Source organism: Haliotis cracherodii, unplaced genomic scaffold (assembly GCF_022045235.1).
Source record: "Haliotis cracherodii isolate W230 unplaced genomic scaffold, xgHalCrac1.p SCAF_5, whole genome shotgun sequence".
NCBI lineage: Eukaryota > Metazoa > Mollusca > Gastropoda > Lepetellida > Haliotidae > Haliotis > Haliotis cracherodii.
In genome coordinates this window covers 60,933,349-60,954,465 of record NW_027266308.1, presented here as the reverse complement: position 1 = coordinate 60,954,465, position 21,117 = coordinate 60,933,349, and the positions used below count along the sequence as shown (strand labels likewise).

Sequence of the window (21,117 nt, the reverse complement as noted above, 5' to 3'; positions counted from 1 at the left end):
GGTACCCATTCACTGCTGGGTGAACAGCCAGCCTACACGTTTCGCAGCTTATTTAATGAATGACACTTACATATTCCGGACAACCAATGCTTTTATCACATTACATTTTTGAAATTGTCCCTTGATTTCCAGATAAACCTTTTGATCGGGAATATAGCATACGTCATACCTATCACCCCTGGGGAAAAATGGACTGTTCTGCTAATACATATTCAGAGGAGTCAAATGTTGGGTCTGGTGTTCCCTTCTGTATCTAAGAGTAAAAATGTCACAAAGCCTGCGCGAGTTCACAGCTGTTTGAAAGAGTAGTTCAGTTATATCAAGTGACGATGTCTGAGACACAAGCAAAATAGTATGCATATTCGTGAAAATAGTATGTTTTTCTATCGAATTGTGAATGAGTGAGTTAAAATTTAACGTCACATCGGCAATATTTCAGCCACATGGTGACGACTATTGAACGTAACTGGATATTTCTGATATAGCCACTGGATACAATGTACACGTATATAAATTTATAAAGAAACCAGAAAAGATCCAGGTTAGAATTGGTCTTCAGCAACCCATGTTTGTAAGAGGCAACTAGCGCTATCGGGTGGTCAGGCTCGCTGACTTGGTTGATTCATGTCATCGTATCCCAGGGGGCACGGGTGGCCCAGTCGTCTAAGGCGCAGCGATTCGCTGTGCAGAGTTGCGTCCCATGGGCACGCTAGAAACCTATGATTGTGGGTTCGAATCCCGGTTCGCCCCGATGTTTCTAGGTTTGTCAGCACCATACCCATGCTCGTGGGTTTCACCAAAGTGGTAAACGTCTGAGGCTTGCATCACTTCGGGCTTTCCTCCTACATTAAGCCTACACGCCATGATATAAGTGGAATACTGTTAAAAGCGGCGTTAAACCCAACTCACTCACTCACTCATCGTATCCCAATTGCGTTGATCTATGATCATGATGTCAATCACTGGATTATCTGGTACAGACCGCCGTCATATAGCTGGAAAATTGCTAACAAGGCGTTGAACAAAAAATAAAAAAATAAAGAGGATATGTCAAAAGGAAACATGTCTATCCGTAATCGAAGAAAAGATGACGTATGGTAAAGTAATGAATTTGCAATGTTTTACAAATATTTATTTCGATTTAAGAACATTGAGGTTATGCTACATTCTTAAGTTCAGCTATATTTCAATAACCACTTCACAATTAGAAAATAGTATTAAGAAAGTTGGGTATTCATTGACATCTCACAGTGATAGAGAGCCTGCATTTCTAGTTTCAGTAAGTACGGTGATAAAACTGACAACCTACAAATATACGCCCTTCTTTAAATTAACTAAGGACGCCATAGAGTATGGGATTGTACAGCTGTTAAATAATACCCTACATGGGCAGACCTGTTAATTAACAACCCATGGTCGTAGTAGAGCTGAAAACCCATGCAGCCCTGATACGGAATATTGTATACGATAAACATATTAGCAAAGCTGCATTAAAATGTTTCTCGGGCACATTTTTTTCAAATGTGAGGACAGAGGTCTGACGTTTATAAACATTTTTCGTCGAAACAAAAGTAATGGGACCATTTCATTTTTTGTCAATCAACAATACCCTGAAGCAGAAGTGGGCACACATCGTCTCGGCTCTTTAATGCAATATCAGTTTGAAGACCGCCTTTGTGGTCTAGTGGTAGAGCGTCCGCCCGGGTTCGATCCCTGGCCGCGTCATACCAAAAGATGTTAAAAGATGGTTACTTGTTGTTACCCTGTCTGGCGCTCAACATTAAGGGGCTAAAACAAGGACTGGTCGGCTCGGAGTCAGTATACTGTGTCTGAGTGGGGTATTCATGTTAAACTGCGGCATGGTATCTCAGTGAGCTAGCACTATAAATCGGCATCAGTCCGGACTAGTACAAGCAGCCACACACACACATACACACACGTGCATGCGCGTCGCTATATAAGTGAAATAATCTTGGACGCGACGTTAAACCCCATTTCACCTCACCTCAAGTTTGAATAACAGTTTCTGCTTACATGACGCGGAAATTTGAAAACTTTTCACATTGGCAATGAGAATGACTGACGAGCCCCGAGTAAAATTTCCTTTTGTTTTTAAACTAACGCAACTCACGTTTCATCCGCCATAACCTCTGGTGCTTAGACTGCATGACAGTAACCGGACTATCATTGTTAACGGGGTCAGGGCTTATTTGCAATTCGTTTGTAGACATTACAGACTACAGAGAATACTCAATACTCATTTGCAAATCTCATGACCAAACTGTTGTAAACACGTCAATTTTTCCTGCTCTTCAAAATACCACATCACGGTTATGTGCATCCGTTGGGATGAATCCACAATGGCTATTATTGTGTTGTCAATTAGACGGGCCCTTTCTTACTGATTAGTGATGATGACAACAATCGATGATGGACCTGTGATTGAAATACATGTTGGCACATGAACGTCATGTCCTGAAAGAGTCATGCAAATACGGACACATACAGTGACTATCTATATCTATAAGTGGAATTGAAGAGATAGAGTTTGCAGATTGCAGAAATATCATGGTGGATTAGCACAATAACTGGTTTCAAAATGTGTCTCAATTCGAGAAATACCGCCGTCATATAGCTTCACTATTGCGGCGTTGAACAACAATGTTTGTAAACAAACAAATACACAAACAAACAATCCGAGTAATCGAAACTGATATGAATGTACCTACTGTAGAACCCCGTTTCCTCGAACTTTGATGGTCGAGGTTTAACTTCGAGCTATACGTACACTCGAGATAGTGGTTAAAGTTCGAGCTACGCGAACATTCGAGATAACTGGTATAACTGGTAACCGAATCCGGCAGAGAATAGGGGAATAGATATTTTCTTAATTAATAGCACTTGTTTCAAATGTTAAAGTCACCATGCAGAAAAGATGAAAATGTTGATACGCAGTTTCAAAGTGAAGACTGTGACTCATTGCTTAACATGCTTTACAAAAACGAACTTCGACATACAAGTACATCATGTTTATGATTATATCGTTACATAGAGAGTACACTTCGACTGAACCGAAGTTGAGGTAAGAGAGTTAAGGTTAGGTGCATATTCAAGACTCATTCGAGTTAACCTATATTTAGAGATGACAGGGTTCAAGACAACATAGGTCGACTATAACTCGAGATGAAAATACTGTATCGGTACTGATTGTGCTCACATACAAATCATGTGTACAGTTGCATTATTCACGCTCCCATCACGAGACTGCAATATAGCGTTGTAACTTGCAAGGGGTGATAAAAATGCAAGTGAAGATTCACTATGAAACAAAATGCCACTTTGTAAATCATATCAATTCTAGTGTGCATTCATGTTCTAAAAACAATATCTGTAAAGACAACACTTGCTAACGCCAACGAACTGATATGTTGTTCACTAGTGCAGTGTTTGCATCCAAAAAATAACACGATGCATATCAGAAAACTCGAAGTCAAGTCTGCAACATTATACCATAGGATAGAAGCATGTCTGGCAAGAGTAAACCTTATTCAAAGGCTAGAACATTTCGCGTGGCCCTGCCCTCTGTTCTGGTTTCTCATCATCCGACAATGAGATGGACTCCGTGGATGTGACCACGGAAGCCAGACTCTCACAGGAGTCCTTCAGGTTAGGGGCAGTGTGAACAGACAAATGCTTCACCCCCAACACCCCGTCCTTCTCAGCATTCAGGGGAGTTTCAATGGAAACTCTGCGGTGTGTCTTATTCGCACGGCGTTTTCTGGGCTTAGCTTTAGGCCTGGTATCGCTGGATTGTCTACTGAGGGTCTTCTTCAGAAGATCCGGTGCTTCCTCTTTGATGGGTGATTTGGCTAGAAGTAACGACGTGAACGGGGTGCAGTTGTATACGGCATCAGCGGTCAGCTGTGACCCCCTGCGCCCCAGAAGAGAAGCACCATCATCTATAGCCTTCTGTCGCTGAGGCTTGATCCTGTGGCCAGGAACTGACTGAGACTTCTTCTCGATGGACGCCGTTCTGGTGATCGGAACCAACGATCTCGTGGGTCTTGTCGGTGGCGGTAATAGCTTTTTATCAAAGACAGACATTGATTTGGCCTTCGCCAAAGATGTAGCCAGCTTAGCAACTCGGTAGAATTTCGTTTTGGGGCGAAGAAATTCAATTGAGGCCTGGTCAAACTGTTGTTGCTGAAGCCAGTCTATAGGGAGAAGATTTCTTTCTTTGTCTCGAAGGTTGAGAGAAGCCTTGCCGTGGCTTACAAGCACTTTACAGCACTCCAGATGACCATTGCGAGCCGCAGCGAGAAGGGCTGAGAAGCCTTCATCATTAAAGTGATCCACCTTTAGCCCCAGGCGTCGGAACGTCTGTGTGAGGAGCTTGATGGCCTCGTGCTGCCCGTGTCTGGCCCCGTGGATCAGAGGAGTATCACCTGGAACAGTAAAGATATATCATATTACAAATTCCTACATATCAGCTTCAGCGATGGTGACGGTGATCATTCATAAGAAGATATTTTGCTTGTTGTTTAACGCCGCAGTCAGCACTATTCCAGCTATATGACGGAAGTCTGTAAATAATCGAGTCTCGACCAGACAATCCAGTGACTGATATCATGAGCATCGATTCACGCAATTGGGATATGTTGACATGAATCAACCAAGACAGCGAGTCTGACCATCCGATCCCGTTAATCGCCTAGTAGTCGCCTTTTTCGGCAAGCATGGGTTGCTGAAGACCTATTCTACTCCGGATCTTCATTAAAAGATTTACAGCTGCAAAGTATGAAGAGGGAGGACACGTACTGCACCTGTATTGACTATATCATGGGGATCAAAGAACGGGCTGACGATATGAGAGGAATCCAAACTTGACGCTTCAAGCCAAAGCCAAGCTATTGACCGTAAATGACCAAGATGGCTGATAATGACGACGGCATCCGATGAGTGAGTGAGTGAATATGGTTTAACGACGCCTTTAGCAATGTTCGAGCAATATCACGGCGGGGGACAGAAATGGCTTCACACATTGTACCCATGTGGGGAATCGAACCCGGGCCTCTTGTGTGAGATGTCAATCCTTTTAAAGACGTAACAAAAAATATATATTCATGACATATAGATTAAACTACCAACGACTTCCAATCTCGTTGTTTCATGCAGTAAACATAAAGGTATCTACTGCCACGAAAATGGGCAAGTACATGCACTCTCCAGTAACAGTACAGTAAACTACGGTTATAACGTACTCAAAGGGACTACTAATTTTAGTTCGTTATAACCGTAGTACGTTATAACCGTAGTTCGTTATAAGCATAACTACAGGAAATAGGCGGGACCAAAAAAGTAAGTTCGTTATATCCATCAGTTCGTTATAACCGTAGTTTACTGTATTAAGATTATGCCAAAATGTTCGACGAATAATATCTTACTGAAGTAGGATTTTTAAAATATACACGAAGGTTTATACATCTAACCCATTACTACCAGACATTTAAACAATAGTAAACAGTTTTTTATGAGCTGTCTGTTTACAGATGAGTGTATAGGGTGAAACCTGGTAAGACCGGACAACGTACAGTGGTTTATAAACTCTTGAAAGGTATCGTTTCTACAACAGTTGCAGCATTTGAAATATTGCTTTAAGGGTTCCATATTAGTCTAAAAGAGAAGATTCCATATCTGGATTTTGAATTATCTTTCATTTACATACTCGATGTTCTGGTGAAACTAGATCATTCGTTTTATATTCATCAGTCTCGTTTACCGAGCAACCATACATATCAACTTCTGCGTGTCCCCATTGTTTTGGATGACGTATTGTAAGGTACGTGCGTGGTTTGTTTAAAGTCTTGATGGACCATTGATTAGGCCTTGTAACCGTTCATGATATACTGCTTAATGCATGCTATTTTGAGCCTCTGGACATAAACCTCTATTACAGCATACAGTTTTAGACATATCTGATGTGTCCACGATGTAAGAAGTAAGGCGCCCGTGGGGAGACGAATACATGTATATTAATTTCACTTTGTAGTTCGCTGTAAATTCAAAATGATGATTCAATGACGTCAAATTATCTTGAGCATATACGTGATTGTAAACGAAATATGGAAATTGATATCTCGTAATTAGGATGATTATTGGGTTTGCAGAGAGGTGCGATGGTATTTAATTACAAGAGATCAATGAAAACTAATTGTGGGGTGATGATAGGGCAAACCTATCACTACTACTACTACTACTACTACTACTACTACTACTACTACTACTACTACTACTAATACTTCTTCTACTGCTACTATTACTATTACTACTACTACTTCTACTACTACTACTACTACTATTACTACTACTAGAACTACTACTACTACTACCACTACTACTACTACTACTACTATTACTACTACTACTACTACTATTACTACTACTACTACTACTACTACTACTACTATTACTTCTACTACTACTACTACCATTACTACTATTACTACTACTACCACTACTACTACTACTGGTTGATGCATGTCATCGTATCCCAATTCGACCGCCGTCACATAGCTGTAATATTGCTGAGTGCGGTGTTAAACAAGAAATAAACATAAACAAACAAACAAACAAACAAACAAACAAACAAACTACTACTACTACTACTACTACTACTACTACTACTACTACTACTACTACTACTACTAAAGAGAGAATTTAATTATTGTAATAGACATTGCTATGACTATGATTGACATATTATTTTGCACTGTGATTTATTTATGCCTGACAGATATCATGTCTTCTTTGTCTGATTGATAAACTTGATGTTGATGCATATGTGAAAATAGATATGCTTTGCGATGATGATATGCTTTCGTTCTGTTTCGGTGCAGATGTTCATGACTTAACTGACGACATGATTATGATACTTGGGAATACATCAAACTGTCTCTCTGCCACTTTATATGGAATTTGAAGAAATGCATTATGTATAGCTATTAGACACTTATACCTTACTTCTCACAAATTGTACATTGTAAATTGTAAATTTCATCGTATATAGTCAACTAATCTAATTTATGTATTGTAGTGAGTGAGTGAGTGAGTATGGTTTTACGCCGCTCTTAGCAATATTCCAGCAATATAACGGCGGGGGACATCAGTTTTTGGCTTCACACATTGTACCCATGTGGGGACTAGAACCCGGGTCTTCGGCGTGACGAGTGAACGCTTTAACCACTAGGCTACACGACCGCCCTTATGTATTGTAAATAACGTATTTGCCTATGTAAGATCCTCGGATTCAACTCTGGAGGAAATAAATTCATTCATTCATTCATTCATTCATTCATTCATTCATTCATTCTACTACTCTCCATCAGACCATCACGACCTGTCTCTCTGTCACAACTGTCACCGCGTGACATTAGGAGGCCCAATCAGAAAATATCATACCCAACAAAAAAATACAAATTTAATTACGATTTGATTAGTAACCCGAGTCAATGGGACGTAAAGTGTAATATAAGTAGCATTGCCTTTAAAATCGACGGCATCAGGGTCAACGCTGTGGTGGCGGATCAGTACGCTGATGACGTCACAACATCCGACTTCACAGGCGTGACTCAGTGCGGTCCTACCCTTCAGGTCACGACGGTTTACTTCCGGTTCACGGTCCATCAGCATCTCCGTCATATACAGTCTCCTTGAGGGATCCTGATGAAATAACGGATCAGTTTAAGAATAAAGAAACGAATAATCTTAGCTTTTACCACTAAGCTATCCCTCAGTCCTTCAGAGGTGAGAATCTAGTTCATACTCAAAATGTAGATAATAAAAGCGATTGATGCCAAATTAAATTATACTTAACACTGTGGCCAATGTAAACATGGAAACACACCTAACATTATGGCCAATGTAACCATGGAATTACACCAAAGCACTGTGGCCAATGTAACCATGGAATCCCACACAACACTATGGCAAATGTTACCATGGAATCACACCTAACACTATGGCCAATGTGACCATGGAATCACACCTAACACTATGGCCAATTTAACCATGGAATCCCACACAACACTATGGCAAATGTTACCATGGAATCACACCTAACACTATGGCCAATGTTACCATGGAATCCCACACAACACTATGGCCAATGTTACCATATAATCCCACACAACACTGTGGCCAATGTAACCATGGAATCCCACACAACACTGTGGCCAATGTAACCATGGAATCCCACCTGACACTATGGCCAACGTAACCATGGAATCCCACCTGACACTATGGCCAACGTAACCATGGAATCCCACACAACACTGTGGCCAACGTAACCATGGAATCCCAAACAACACTATAGCAAATGTTACCATGGAATCACACCTAACACTATGGCCAATGTAACCATGGAATTACACCCAACACTATGGTAAATGTTACCATGGAATCCCACACAACATTATGACAAATGTAAACATGGAATCACACCTAACACTATGGCCAATGTGACCATGGAATTACACACAACACTATTGCAAATGTAACCATGGAATCCCACACAACGCTATGGTTCATGTAAACATAGAATCACACCTGACAGTATGGCCAATGTTACCATTGAATAACACCTCACACTATGGCCAGTGTAACCGTGGAATAACATCAACCACTATGGCACATGTAACCATGGAATAAAACCAACCACAATGTAATTAACCCAACACTGTAATGTAACCATGGAATACCTAACACTATGGCCAAAGTAACCATGGAATTAGACCCAACACTATGGCCAATGTAACCATGGACTAACACCTCACACTATGGCCAATGTAACCATGGAATAACACATCACACTATGGCCAATGTAACCATGGAATAACACCTATCAATGTGGCCAATGTAACCATGGAATAACACCTATCAATGTGGCCAATGTAACCATGGAATAACACCTATCAATGTGGCCAATGTAACCAGCGAAAAACACCCACCACTCTGGCCAATTTAACCATGGAATAACACCTAACACTGTGGCCAATGTAACCATGGAATTACACCCACCAATGTGGCCAATGTAACCATGGAATAAAACCAACAACTCTGGCCAATTTAACCATGGAATAACACCAACCACTGTGACCAATGTAACCAGCGAATAAAACCCACCACTGTGGCCAATGTAACCATGGAATAACATCAACCGCTGTGGCCAATGTAACCATGGAATAACACCTAACACTGTGGCCAATGTAACCATGGAATAACATCAACCGCTGTGGCCAATGTAACCATGGAATAACACCTAACACTGTGGCCAATGTAACCATGGAATAACATCAACCGCTGTGGCCAATGTAACCATGGAATAACACCTAACACTGTGGCCAATGTAACCATGGAATTACACCCACCGTGATGTGACAGGCAGCAATAAGTAACGTATGTCCATCCTCGTTACGAGCGGAGTCCAAAGACTCGTCGGACGCTTCAAGTATGATCCGTGTCTTTTTTATCCGCCCCTCCCGGAGCGCCAGAAACAGACGTTGCTGGTCAGTGAGATCGTCGTCCCGTTTCTTCCTCTCCCCAGCCATGACAAGCGCTGGAAGGAGCAGACGTGGTGGTGACGAGGGTTGCGGAACACTGTTAGATCTAACCAAATACCGTCGCCTTCTCTGTCGTACAGTATACGACGGGAATATAGTATTGATCAATGCCGTGTTGGGAAGAGAAGGGTTGTCTTGAAATTAGTAAATAGTTCACAAAATCCTTTACGTCACAAAGCCAATGATATCCTTCGTTGTTGTTGGTAAGGATTCGGCGTATCTTGCAAGTAAATGTATGTTTTGTAATTAAACCCTCAACGGAATCAGATACCGTGACTGGACTGAACTGGTATGTCTGAACGTCTGTGTCCAGTGGGGGGTGAAATCCAGGAATGGTGCTTTTTTCTCAAACAGAGAAATCACTTTTCCAAAAGTTTGTCTTTGTGTATAGATCACTGTTGGAGGTGATTAATGGGGGTTTCGTCGACTTTTAGTAAAAAGAATCCTGAAAGACTGTCACTCTTTGCCAAAATGGAATCTTCGTCCTTCGTTACCGTATACTTTCATCATCATCATCAGTTTCACTCACGCTGTAACTGGCAACCTTTTTCCGATCACATTCGCTGAAAAAAATCGCCGCACAAGCAAATAATCTATTCTTCCCCAAAAGAAACGCTTGAAAACTAGTTGCTACATTTGAGCGTTGTCCCTGCTGCGTCCGTTGTCTCCAGTACAAGAACAATGTCGTCTGCGCTGTGCAAGAACATCAACCTCTGACGTCAACGATTACTGAACACAGAGATGTGTGGCCAATTATCACCTAAACAAACACAATCGTTAGCAGCCCCAAGTGTGAGACTCTGGGGACGAGGTCCAAGCTCCACGTTACTCTTCAAAATCGTCAGCCACATACATGAAGGGCGGGAACATCATCCTGATTGCTTCACTCCACTCAACCAGGCGGTTGTGCATGTGACATTCACTCTTGATGCTGCGCCATTTTACACATACGCCATTAAGGGATATTGCGGTCTCAGAGACGTGCCACTCGCTGATTAGTCACGCAAACTAGACGCGATTGGAAGTACTTGGTAGGTGACGTCACTCTGTTTGATATGTCTGATCTGATCATCCAATGAGCAATGAGTCTGTTTCATACTTACTGGCGATATATATGTAGTCCTGACATTCACTAGACTAACATATAGTCTATGAAATCTTTTATTACACAATACATTTATTTCCTCTAAAATAAGAACAATTAATTTTCCCAGGGACCATAGACAGGTAGATGGTCTCTGATATTTCTGATGCTTATTTCTATTAAGTCTTTTATTACACAATATATTTCTCTCCTTTAAAATCAAAACAATTAATTTTCCTGATGTGGAATAGAGCGGGCTAGACTTGCTTTTATATAAATCTAGATTATTGGGTTTTTTTCATATAAAAAAATTCCACAGTCATGGTGGACGAGGCATTCACTGACGCCGATGACAACGACAAACTGGTTTCTATCATACTGAGCGTAAAAAGTAAAGCGACGTTAAACCTGTAACGAGTATAGTGAGTGAGTTTGGTTTTACGCCGCTTTTAGCAATATCCTTTAATATCACCGGGGGACACCAGAAATGGGATTTATACATGTTACCCATGTCGGGATTCGAACCCGGGTCTTCGGCGTGACGAGCGATCGCTTTAACCACTAGGCTACCCGACCGCCCCTTAACGAGTATAGAGTAGTGCGTAGGTCAACAGTGCAGTTGATACTGGCTGCATTGTCTTCCATATTTATTTTGGGTATACAGTGAAACCTCATCATAATCATCATCATCATAATCATCATCATCATTATCATGATGCAAATTAACAGTAATAGTGATACATCTGTACCAATACGGTGGATAATGTGTAAGTACTGGTCTAACCTAGGGGAAAAGGAAAGTTTTAAGCCACTTTCAGTAATATTCTAGCGTACCACGGCAAACGTTGTACCCATGTGGTTAGGAAATCGAAAAAGGACTGTGGCGTGACGAGCGAACATTTTAACCACTAGGATACCCCTCCACCCCTCATATACATGTACCTGGAATATTGATGAGTGCTAAGTTAAACAATAAACAAAGAAACTTAGAGAAGATATGAATCTTTTTGATAAAGATTATATTAACGGTATTGAACAGGTATGATATGAATCCCTCTCACAGGGTTCGCAACAACCAATTATTTTTAAACAATCTTTTGATATCCCTCTACATGACCTGAACTCTCGTCATGAATCCACCATGTTTCGCAGTAATAAAATGAACGCGTTACGGGTTCGGTATTGCCGCTTCAGCAATTGAATCATTTGGGGCTTTGTTCTCTGCCATGTAATTATTGTGCTTCAGCACCAAGCACCTTGAGCAGCGGAAGACAAAATACCTACAATCCCCCCCCCCCCCCCCCCCCCCCACACACACACACACACACATGCCTCTCCCCAAAACATCCAAAATGGTACAAGCGCCTGCAGCAGCGGAAGACAAAATACCACCCCCCCCCCCCCCACACACACACACACACACATGCCTCTCCCCAAAACATCCAAAATGGTACACTCAACAACACGACGCTTGATGTTAATTGCGCCAGGAAGCAATAGGTAATACAAGTACGCACTGTACAAATGTACCAGAAGCAGTTTCTGTTTCCTCTAATTGTTACAAAGCATCTGGTCGATACTGCATAATGCATCACACCAGTCGTCCATAGAACGCCGATCGCAGTCACAGCCCGCTTAACACAATCATAAGGGAAGAAAGAACATTTCACGACTCATACACATCAGCGTTTTGTTTACAGGATGCTCTTTTTATAGATCACAACTTCTTTTATACCTTGTAACGATAATTCAGTGCAATTCAACAGTTCCCTGCATTCGGTAATAATAAACCATGGGACTGCAAGGCCGAGGAGTCTGTATACTACCATTGAAAATATATAAAAAGGAAAAAGTCATGAGTCCCCCCCCAAAAAAATAAAATAAAAATAAAATAAAAATAAAATAATTAAATAAAAAAAAATTAAAAAATAAAAAAACAACAAAAAAACAACAAAATACAAAAAACAAAACAAACCGATAACCCTCCCCTTGCAACACTCGCAATATAGGATGACCCTCCTCAGATTCCCGCTGGCCCGACCGGTCCCTATCACACGGCTAAAAATATCCATGTGAGAGTAATACTGTGTGAGGTTACTGATAGACCGGTTTTTCCCCTGGGTACATATCTTTGACGGATCAAAGGAGTATCCCGCGATGACCTTGTTGAGTTATGTTTTTGTAAACATCCTCGAGAAATAGAAGTAGGTCGGTTTTCACACCCCAGTGCTCCTCTTCGGGAACGTAGTTGAAAAGTTTGTGAAAATCCCGATGTTGAGTATCAAACTCACATTTTTTTTATATCAATTGTGAGATATATACTCACCGACAAAAGAAACGCGGATACCATAGTTGTTAGTTCATATGTGAAAAATGACTCATATTCAAAAGACATCAGATTGGTTCGATGCACAAACGAACATACTGGTATGTTGTGTGAACCAACGCTCATGAACGCATCACATGTGACGTCATAGATCCATGACTCGAGATGCACCACTTGTCTCGTGCATGATTAGCGCGTAAAGTTTGGAAATCACGTGCAGGATATCATGTTAAGAATAAAGACATTCTGTGGTAACACTTGACTGATTGTTAGTTTTGTCATTAATTGGTACACATTTGAAACATGTGTTCTTAACGTATATATTTCTTATATGTTTCACCGAAGTGGTGAAACGTCTGAGACTTGCATCACTTCGGGCTTCCCTCCCACATTGAGCTGACACGCCGTGATATAACCGGGATACTGTTAAAAACGGCGTTAAACCCATCTCACTCACTTCTCATATGTTTCTGGAGGTCGCGTTTGTTTTGGCGGTGAGTATATCATGACCTTAGATTTGACTTAGTCAACAAAGCTTCTCCCACTGACCAAACTGCGTTAGATCCATCTCCATCAGCAACTGCATCCTCCATGTTTTGCTTGTTTGTTGTTTAACGCCACACTCAGAAATATTTCAGCCATATGACGGCGGTCTGTAAATAATCGACTCTGGACCAGACAATCCAGTGTTGGCATCATGAGCACCCATCAACGCAATTGGGATACGATGACATGCATCAACCATGTCAGCGAGCCTGACCACCCGATCCCGTTAGTCGCCTCTTACGACAAGCATAGTCGCTTTTTACGGCAAGTGTGGTTTGCTGAAGACCTATTATACCCCGGATATTTTATGCTACAAAAAGTGGCGTAAAACCATACTCATTCACTCACTAAAAGCTAATCGAGCTGTCTTGGCACGTTGTTTATTGGGTACACAGCACGAAGACCGGGTACCCTTTACACATCTTATGGACACATGTACCGTCACGTTCAACTTTGATTATCAATAAATTTAAGTTTTACTATTTCAATAACGTTTAAGTATATGTTCTGTTGTGGGAGAATTGTCTAGACGAAGTAAAATTACATTTAAATAATAAATCATTATAATATGTAGATTTAACCAAGCGTTAACAACGTTAATATTTTACATTTGTATAAACTTAATGATTATACACGCACTATTATGCATACATGTCCATGTATACTTGTCTCTTCTAACTATGACTAATAACTATAACGAGCTTTGGCAATGCGATATCCGAGACTAGATATATTTTAAATTGATATTAATTATTGATCCTGAAATCAAATCATTTGCGATGATTCTCACATCAGTATTAGAAGTCAAAACATTACTTTCGATTCCAACGGCCTTATTTTCCTTTCAATATATATATCGTGAATGTAAAACATTACGCACGTTTAATAATATAATAATAAAACAGAATTTTGCTGCATATTGCAGGCGTGTTTTCATTTCTAAGGCCGTGGATAGGGGAGGTAACTCTGATTAGAGTCTTTTTCGTACGAACCAATCAAATTGCTTTTGTCATTTCGATGACCTCGCATGACCCAAAATGGCAGCATCCATATGAAATATCTAAACCTTACGTGGCACAACCGAAATTCTTTACGTATTTCGCGACCTCACGGCGGATTATCTTCTACAAAGCCATCACAACACATTAGTGCAATACTCCAACACGTGAACATATTGCAACTGTGTGATGTTCAGCATGCGAAACGCATCTTAATGATGCCGACAGTACTCGGCCATCTTCAGTTCGTCTCACATTGAATGGTAAATCATTTGTTTATGTCTGCTTGTAATTGATAATATGGATTAGAGATTTATGTGAATTATGACGATTTATTTCTTTTAGCTTCATTGAGCAGATGTCATTGCAGCTTTGATTTCACGCCTGACGACTTCAATATGTCATTATTATTTTGCCATGAAGTCTCAGTTAAAAACATCATGGACACGTCCAGACGACAACTGTACCTACTAGTTAGAGCTAAGACGATCGTTGTTCCCATGTTGTAACCAGGGAATCACTATAAGAAGACTGTGCACTAGTTGTATTTACCGCTGTAACATCTGAAGGACCTTTGCCTCGACATGCATGGTGAATTTCAGAGTACCTGCGTACACAGTTGATGTGCATCCGAGCGTGGGGTTGCATTTTTTATACTTTTTGTGATATCATATCATCCACGGACAAACCAAATCGTTGGCTAAGGGGTTATGATGAATAGCGTGTGTTGGTGATTGCAATTTAGTATCACTATCATGTGCTCTTTTGGACAATTGGGGTATAAAATACCCTCAAAGTAACATATTTTGTGTTGGTGCATAAGCAGTCCTAAAAAGCTTCATGGTGCAGTGAATATATTGCTGATTGATTTGGATATCAATGAACATCATGCATTGTCCTGGGTGCAATCTCTATAATTAGAACTAAAATGTTAAAAAATAAAAATCATTATATAGGTTTATGTATCATGACATATGTTCATATTTGGATGAGGTATTCTTTGTTCGTTCAGAGTGATTCAAAGGATAAAGAGGTGTCATGAGAAAAAAATATGGATCTACACTTTATAGAATAGCAAATGCATTTCTTTGAGAATCATTGTATTTAACAGTATGTAACACTCACGACTACTAGAAAGCTCTACACAATTTATGCATGATTTCTGATGTCCTTAATGACAACAATTAAGAGATAATTAGGCATGGGCACAGCAGTTTCATAACAAACTGGGTATTTGGATAATAATAACACTTTTGAAAGTCAATACCCAGGCAATAAGCATGTCAATCAGTGACTGGTAACTGGTACTATTTGCATATTAAATTTTCAGTTGATTTAGAAGAAGATTATGAAAAGGTAAAAATAGAAGGATGAACAATCATAAAACATGTACAAAATCACACATTGCAGGGTTAGAAACTAACAGTTTTCATCCACTAGTCTATGATACCTTTACCATTGGGCAGATTGGCAAGGACTGTAGGACTAGTGCCAAATTCTAACGCTGCATTGCATTTCAACAATACCAGAGAATATATCGTGTATATGCATGAATTTACGAAAATAATGTCACTATCACTATAATACAAAACAAGTCTACCAATAGTAGAAATATGTCATTTACCATGTTTACACATATTATGTACACAAGTTACACATTTGACTTCACACGTTTCATGGGAGTCGATACGGGTGGCCCAGTTGTCTTAGGCACTGCAATTACATCCCTGCATCACTTCGGGCTTTCGTCCCACATAAGCTGACATGCTGTTATATAAGCTGAATACTGTTATAAGATTAAGCCCAACTCACTCACTAAATCACATGTTTTAGAAACTTGTATTTTAAAATGAGAGACAGAATTGCATTTTCTTACAAGAAATGACATACAAATGGATAATATTCGCAGATCATTCCTGTAGTACACAGAGTTTGAAAAAACAGTGTCAACTACAACACATGCATCTATTGTTTCACAATCACTGATAGTCCGTCAGACCCTGAAACAAATATATCCAATACAGCCCATGCTAGTCTACATGGTCTATAATGTTTGGCAAGTCTAGATTACTGCACTATCTGAAAATGAAGAAAGTCTCTGGGCTCCATTATATTATTTTTTATAACTATAATTTAACAACTGTTTTTTCTGTAAAATATGTTCATTTCAGAGACTAGATGTTAGTCTAAATCACTGACTGCCGCTGTGTTACCATTTCATCATGTTGCTCCCAACTTATCAAATATATCACCTGCAAAAATAGCTTTGGTATTTGGTAATCTTTAACCATGTCAACAGGGTATCGCAAAACTTTTCAGTGCTGCTAAGGCTATTGTTAGCCAGTCACAGTAATTTCATGGCGCAAACTTTCCAGATTTCCAGTATTGTGAATGAGTAGCTGGAATCATTTCTAGGGGGCACGGGTGGCCCAGTCGTCTAAGGCGCAACGATTCGCTGTGCAGAGTTGTGTCCCTTGGGCACACCAGAAACCTATGATTGTGGGTTCGAATCCTGGTTCTCCGAAATTATGTTTTTAGGTTTGTCAGCACCATACCCGTGCTTGTGGGTTTCACCGAAGTGGTTAACATCTGAGACCTGCATCACTTCGGGCTTTCCTCCCACATTAAGCTGACACACCGTGATATAACTGGAATACTGTAAAATGCGGCGTTAAACCCAACTCACTCACTCACACACTATCTTTCTATCACTGGTTCATCTGAGCTAGACTTTGTTATTTACAAGATGAATTGGGGAAAAATTCTTGACTGCAGCATTCAACTACCTTTACTCATTCCAGAAATACTTCTTTGTACAACTATTTTGTCGTTGTTTAATGCCACACTCAGCAATATTCCAGCAATATGATGGCGGTCTGTAAATAATCAAATCTGGACCAGACAATCCAGTGATTGACATAATGCGCATCGATCTACGCAATTGGGATATGATGACATGCATCATACAAGTCAACAAGCGTGACCACCAATTCCCTTTAGTTACCTTTTATAACAAGCATGTGTTGCTAAAGGCCAACACTAACCCAGAGTTTTTAGGTGACGTACAACTTTGTACATGTTGTAAATGGCGTGGGGTGGTCGGGTTGCCCAGTTAATAAAGCTTTCGCTCGTCATGCCGAAGACCCGGGTTTGATTCCTGACATGGGTAAAATGTGTGAAGTCCATTTCTGGTGTCCCCCATTGTGATATTGCTGGAATATTGCTAAAAAGCACTCTCTCACTCACTTGTAAATGGTGTAGGGTTGAAAGCCAGCCGAGGAACAGCTTATCAAAGATAATAGCGGTTGAGAACTACTGTTACACCCAAATTCACCCAAATCCGCATTCGTGTGGATAACAACAACCAGTGTCACTTTGCCATGAAAATCAAACTGGAATTTGAATAAAAATGGTTGATCGGTAGGAAGGTCCATGCAAAGTTTCACCATCCACACCTTGTGATGTATCTTTGTAGCTTTGCCCTTTTATTGTGCTCTTAAATTTCTTCTCTGCAATACCACTTGAGTGAACAAGCTGAAATTTGATGAGGACGTCTTGGCTAGTTCAAATCAGCATGATCATGATGATCAGTGTGATTTTGTTGTATTATTTTTTTTGTCAACATGTTCAAGAAAATATTAAAATAAATCATATTTGTTCTTGACTTTAAACTTTAAGCATTGCTTGAATGTAATGACCAAGATCCAAGTTTGTATAGAATAGGTCTTCAGCAACCCATGCTTACTGTAAAAGGCAACTTTGCTAGTCGTAAGAGGCGACTAACGGGATCGGGTGGTCAGGCTTGCTGACTTGGTTGATGCATGTCATTGTATCCCAATTGTGTAGATCAATGCTCATGATATCAATCACTGGACTGTCTGGTCCAGGCTCGATTATTTGCAGACAGCCGTCATATAGCTAAAATATAGCTGAGTGTGGCGTTAAAAAACAAACAAATGATGACCTCACTATTTGCACTCATCATCAATTGTCCTTAACAATGTTGCCCCTCACTATAGATATTTGTACCAAAATAATGATTACTTCATAAGTCAGGTGAGCTTCACAGCCTTGTAGCTCTTTTATTGTTGTTGTGAATTATCTGACAACTCAAGGATGCTGATGCAATTATTAAGAGGACTACCTTTTTGTTTTGCAGCTACCATATATTATAAGGAGGTGTAATAATCCACGATGAAAGTGACAAGAACTGTACTGATAGTGTGCCTGTTAACTACCTTGCACATCCACAATCAGTTAACTGAAGCTCAGGGTGCACGATCACAAGCTCAGTCAAAACAAACTGGTACGGGAGGAAACAGAGGTAGTTACCATGCAGGGGATGATGAGGAGGACCTTGATGATTATGAAGACCTTGAAGACTTTGAAGAAGGTAGGAAGTCTTTACCTCCCGAGAAGCAGGCTCCTGTAGGTTCCCAATCTGCCTCCCCTTCTTCTTCCCAGTCAGATCCCAGACAATCCCAGACTCACCAGGCAGCACAGCATAAACCACCACCTCTACCTCCACCCCATCAACCCCCTCCTGTTCACCAAGCCCATGTCCCTCCATCACAACAACAACCTCATCATGAACCTAGTACACAAGCCCCCAAAGCCCAAAGCCCAGACCAGTTAACCCAGGAAGTCCCTCCGGCAAGCCAGGTTTCACCAGACAATGTACAAGGAAGCCCACATTCTTCCTTAGAAAGCTCTCACTCATCCCAAACAGCAGATCGTGCCTCTCAGTCTTCTCAAAGTTCTCATGCTTCTCCTGCCAACCCTGAATCTTCTGAACGAAACTCTGAGGGGTTTGAACCCTCCTCCCACTCTGTGGACATCCCTCCACATCAGCAGCTGCCCAAGAGTTCTCAGCTCCCAGATGGAGGGCAAGGAGAGGAAGATGCTCAGCTTCGACAGGGAGGTGCTAATGCTGATGGGGCTGGAGTGTCCTCTACACAGGCATTGAGAGCAGGTGAGTTTCATTTTTTCTTTTTAGTATTTTTAAGTCTAAATATAGAGAATATGCTCTAGTGGTGAAGATCATGGCCTGTGTCACTGAGGCCTTTCCTTGCACAGAAATCATTGTCAAACTGAGCAATGTTGACAGGCCATGTTACTGAACAAATTCAAAATGATTATCAAACTGGCTTTATAACACAATTAATTCACTCATATTCTTGTTCCTATGTTCTGTTCAGCAAAATGATCAGCAGGTCTTAAAGACATCAATGTAGCTAAACAAGGATGTTTAACCTTTAAGTTGAGGCTTATGTTTATCATGTGTTTGAGCATGGAAACAGTCCTACTTTATACTTGGTAAACTTAACTGTTTTGTTACTTTGATTGCATACTTAGGGGTGAAACAGTACAGGAAGGTCACGATATGATACGTATCACGATATAGGTCATGATACAATACGTATTATATACTTTTAATCGTGAAATTAATGCGTCTCCAAAAGAATGTGAACGTTGACCCCTAGTCAATAATGCAACTCAATATGAATGCGACACCCCCTCCTCTCAAGCATCAGTGGATTTATATCTAAAGAAAATGTCCTCTATTAGGTTTACACTTAGGAGAATCCTCACCCTCATCCAACCTTACATTAATCCAATCACACACCAAATAGCACCGCTCATTAGCGCTGATTAGAGTACTTCCGCTAAAACATTACATGCGCACTGGCTTGTGTTGGCCATTGACGTAGTCGCAAAGAACAAAGACACCATATTGCGTGGGAGGCGTCTGTCTGGACTTGCAGGTGTGATCAGTGATGACCTAAGTGTGTAGAACTGTTGTCTTGACCCCAGCAGTGACAATTCACAGGATGTAATTAGTGTTTGAATGGCATTGTTTATATACTTGTTACGAGTGCTGCTCAATAAACAGTGATGTGGAATACATAGTTGTTTGTTTTCAGCGTATGTCTGAGTTGGTATTTCTGCTATCCAAAATGTCTTATTGTTGATATAAATGCGTTGTTTAATAATGCGAGCAAAGACCACTCACATATTTCGCATTTAATTCATGCTTGCCTTAATTTCAAGATTAACAGTATATGTATACTCAGATCGCATAGAAACTACTTGACAATAAATATTTCAGAGCAGGTTCAAAAAGAAAAGCTAGCTGAAGTGAGTGAGTGAGTTGGGTTTAACGCCGCTTTTAACAGTATTTCAGTTATATCGCAGCGTGTCAACTTAATGTGGGTGGAAAGCCTGAAGTGATGCAGGTCTCAGACGTTTACCACTTTGGTGAAACCCATGTGCACGAGTATAATGCTGACAAACCCAGAATAGAAACATAATTGGGGCGAACTGGGATTCCAACCTACAATCATAGGTTTCTGGCATGCCCATGGTATGCAACTCTGCTTAGCAAATTGTGGCGCCTTAGACAGCTGGGCCACCCGTGACCCCAGCTAGTTGTAGACACATGTTAGTAGCATCTATTTTTAGTAGTGAACTTGACCTGCTAATTACAACACATATTGTGATATTTGACTGACAAAAATGCTGGGAGTGGGGGTAGGCATTTAACAA

General features: G+C 40.6%; 2 protein-coding genes across 3 annotated transcripts in view; one reads left to right on the top strand and one right to left on the bottom strand.

The window, feature by feature from the left end:
* Positions 1 to 3,431: 3,431 nt before the first annotated feature.
* Positions 3,432 to 9,629, bottom strand: LOC139444108 (uncharacterized). The gene is made up of 3 exons (XM_071225014.1): positions 9,426 to 9,629; positions 7,542 to 7,719; positions 3,432 to 4,445 (listed from the first exon to the last, which is right to left on the bottom strand). Exons 1-3 carry the CDS (start codon positions 9,603 to 9,605, stop codon positions 3,556 to 3,558), a joined length of 1,248 nt encoding a protein of 415 aa, XP_071081115.1. The 5' UTR covers positions 9,606 to 9,629; the 3' UTR covers positions 3,432 to 3,555.
* Positions 9,630 to 14,610: 4,981 nt separating this feature from the next.
* LOC139442425 (protein sel-1 homolog 1-like) overlaps positions 14,611 to 21,117 on the top strand; it is a 45,758-nt gene continuing 39,251 nt past the window's right edge. Inside the window, exons 1-2 of one of the 2 annotated variants that reach the window (XM_071223238.1) lie at positions 14,611 to 14,834; positions 18,731 to 18,964. In XM_071223238.1, the coding sequence (XP_071079339.1) occupies positions 18,766 to 18,964 (199 nt within the window). In that variant the 5' untranslated portion in view covers positions 14,611 to 14,834; positions 18,731 to 18,765. Of the gene's footprint in view, positions 14,835 to 18,730; positions 19,544 to 21,117 lie in introns of both variants that reach the window. The other variant, XM_071223237.1, reaches the window with a different exon arrangement.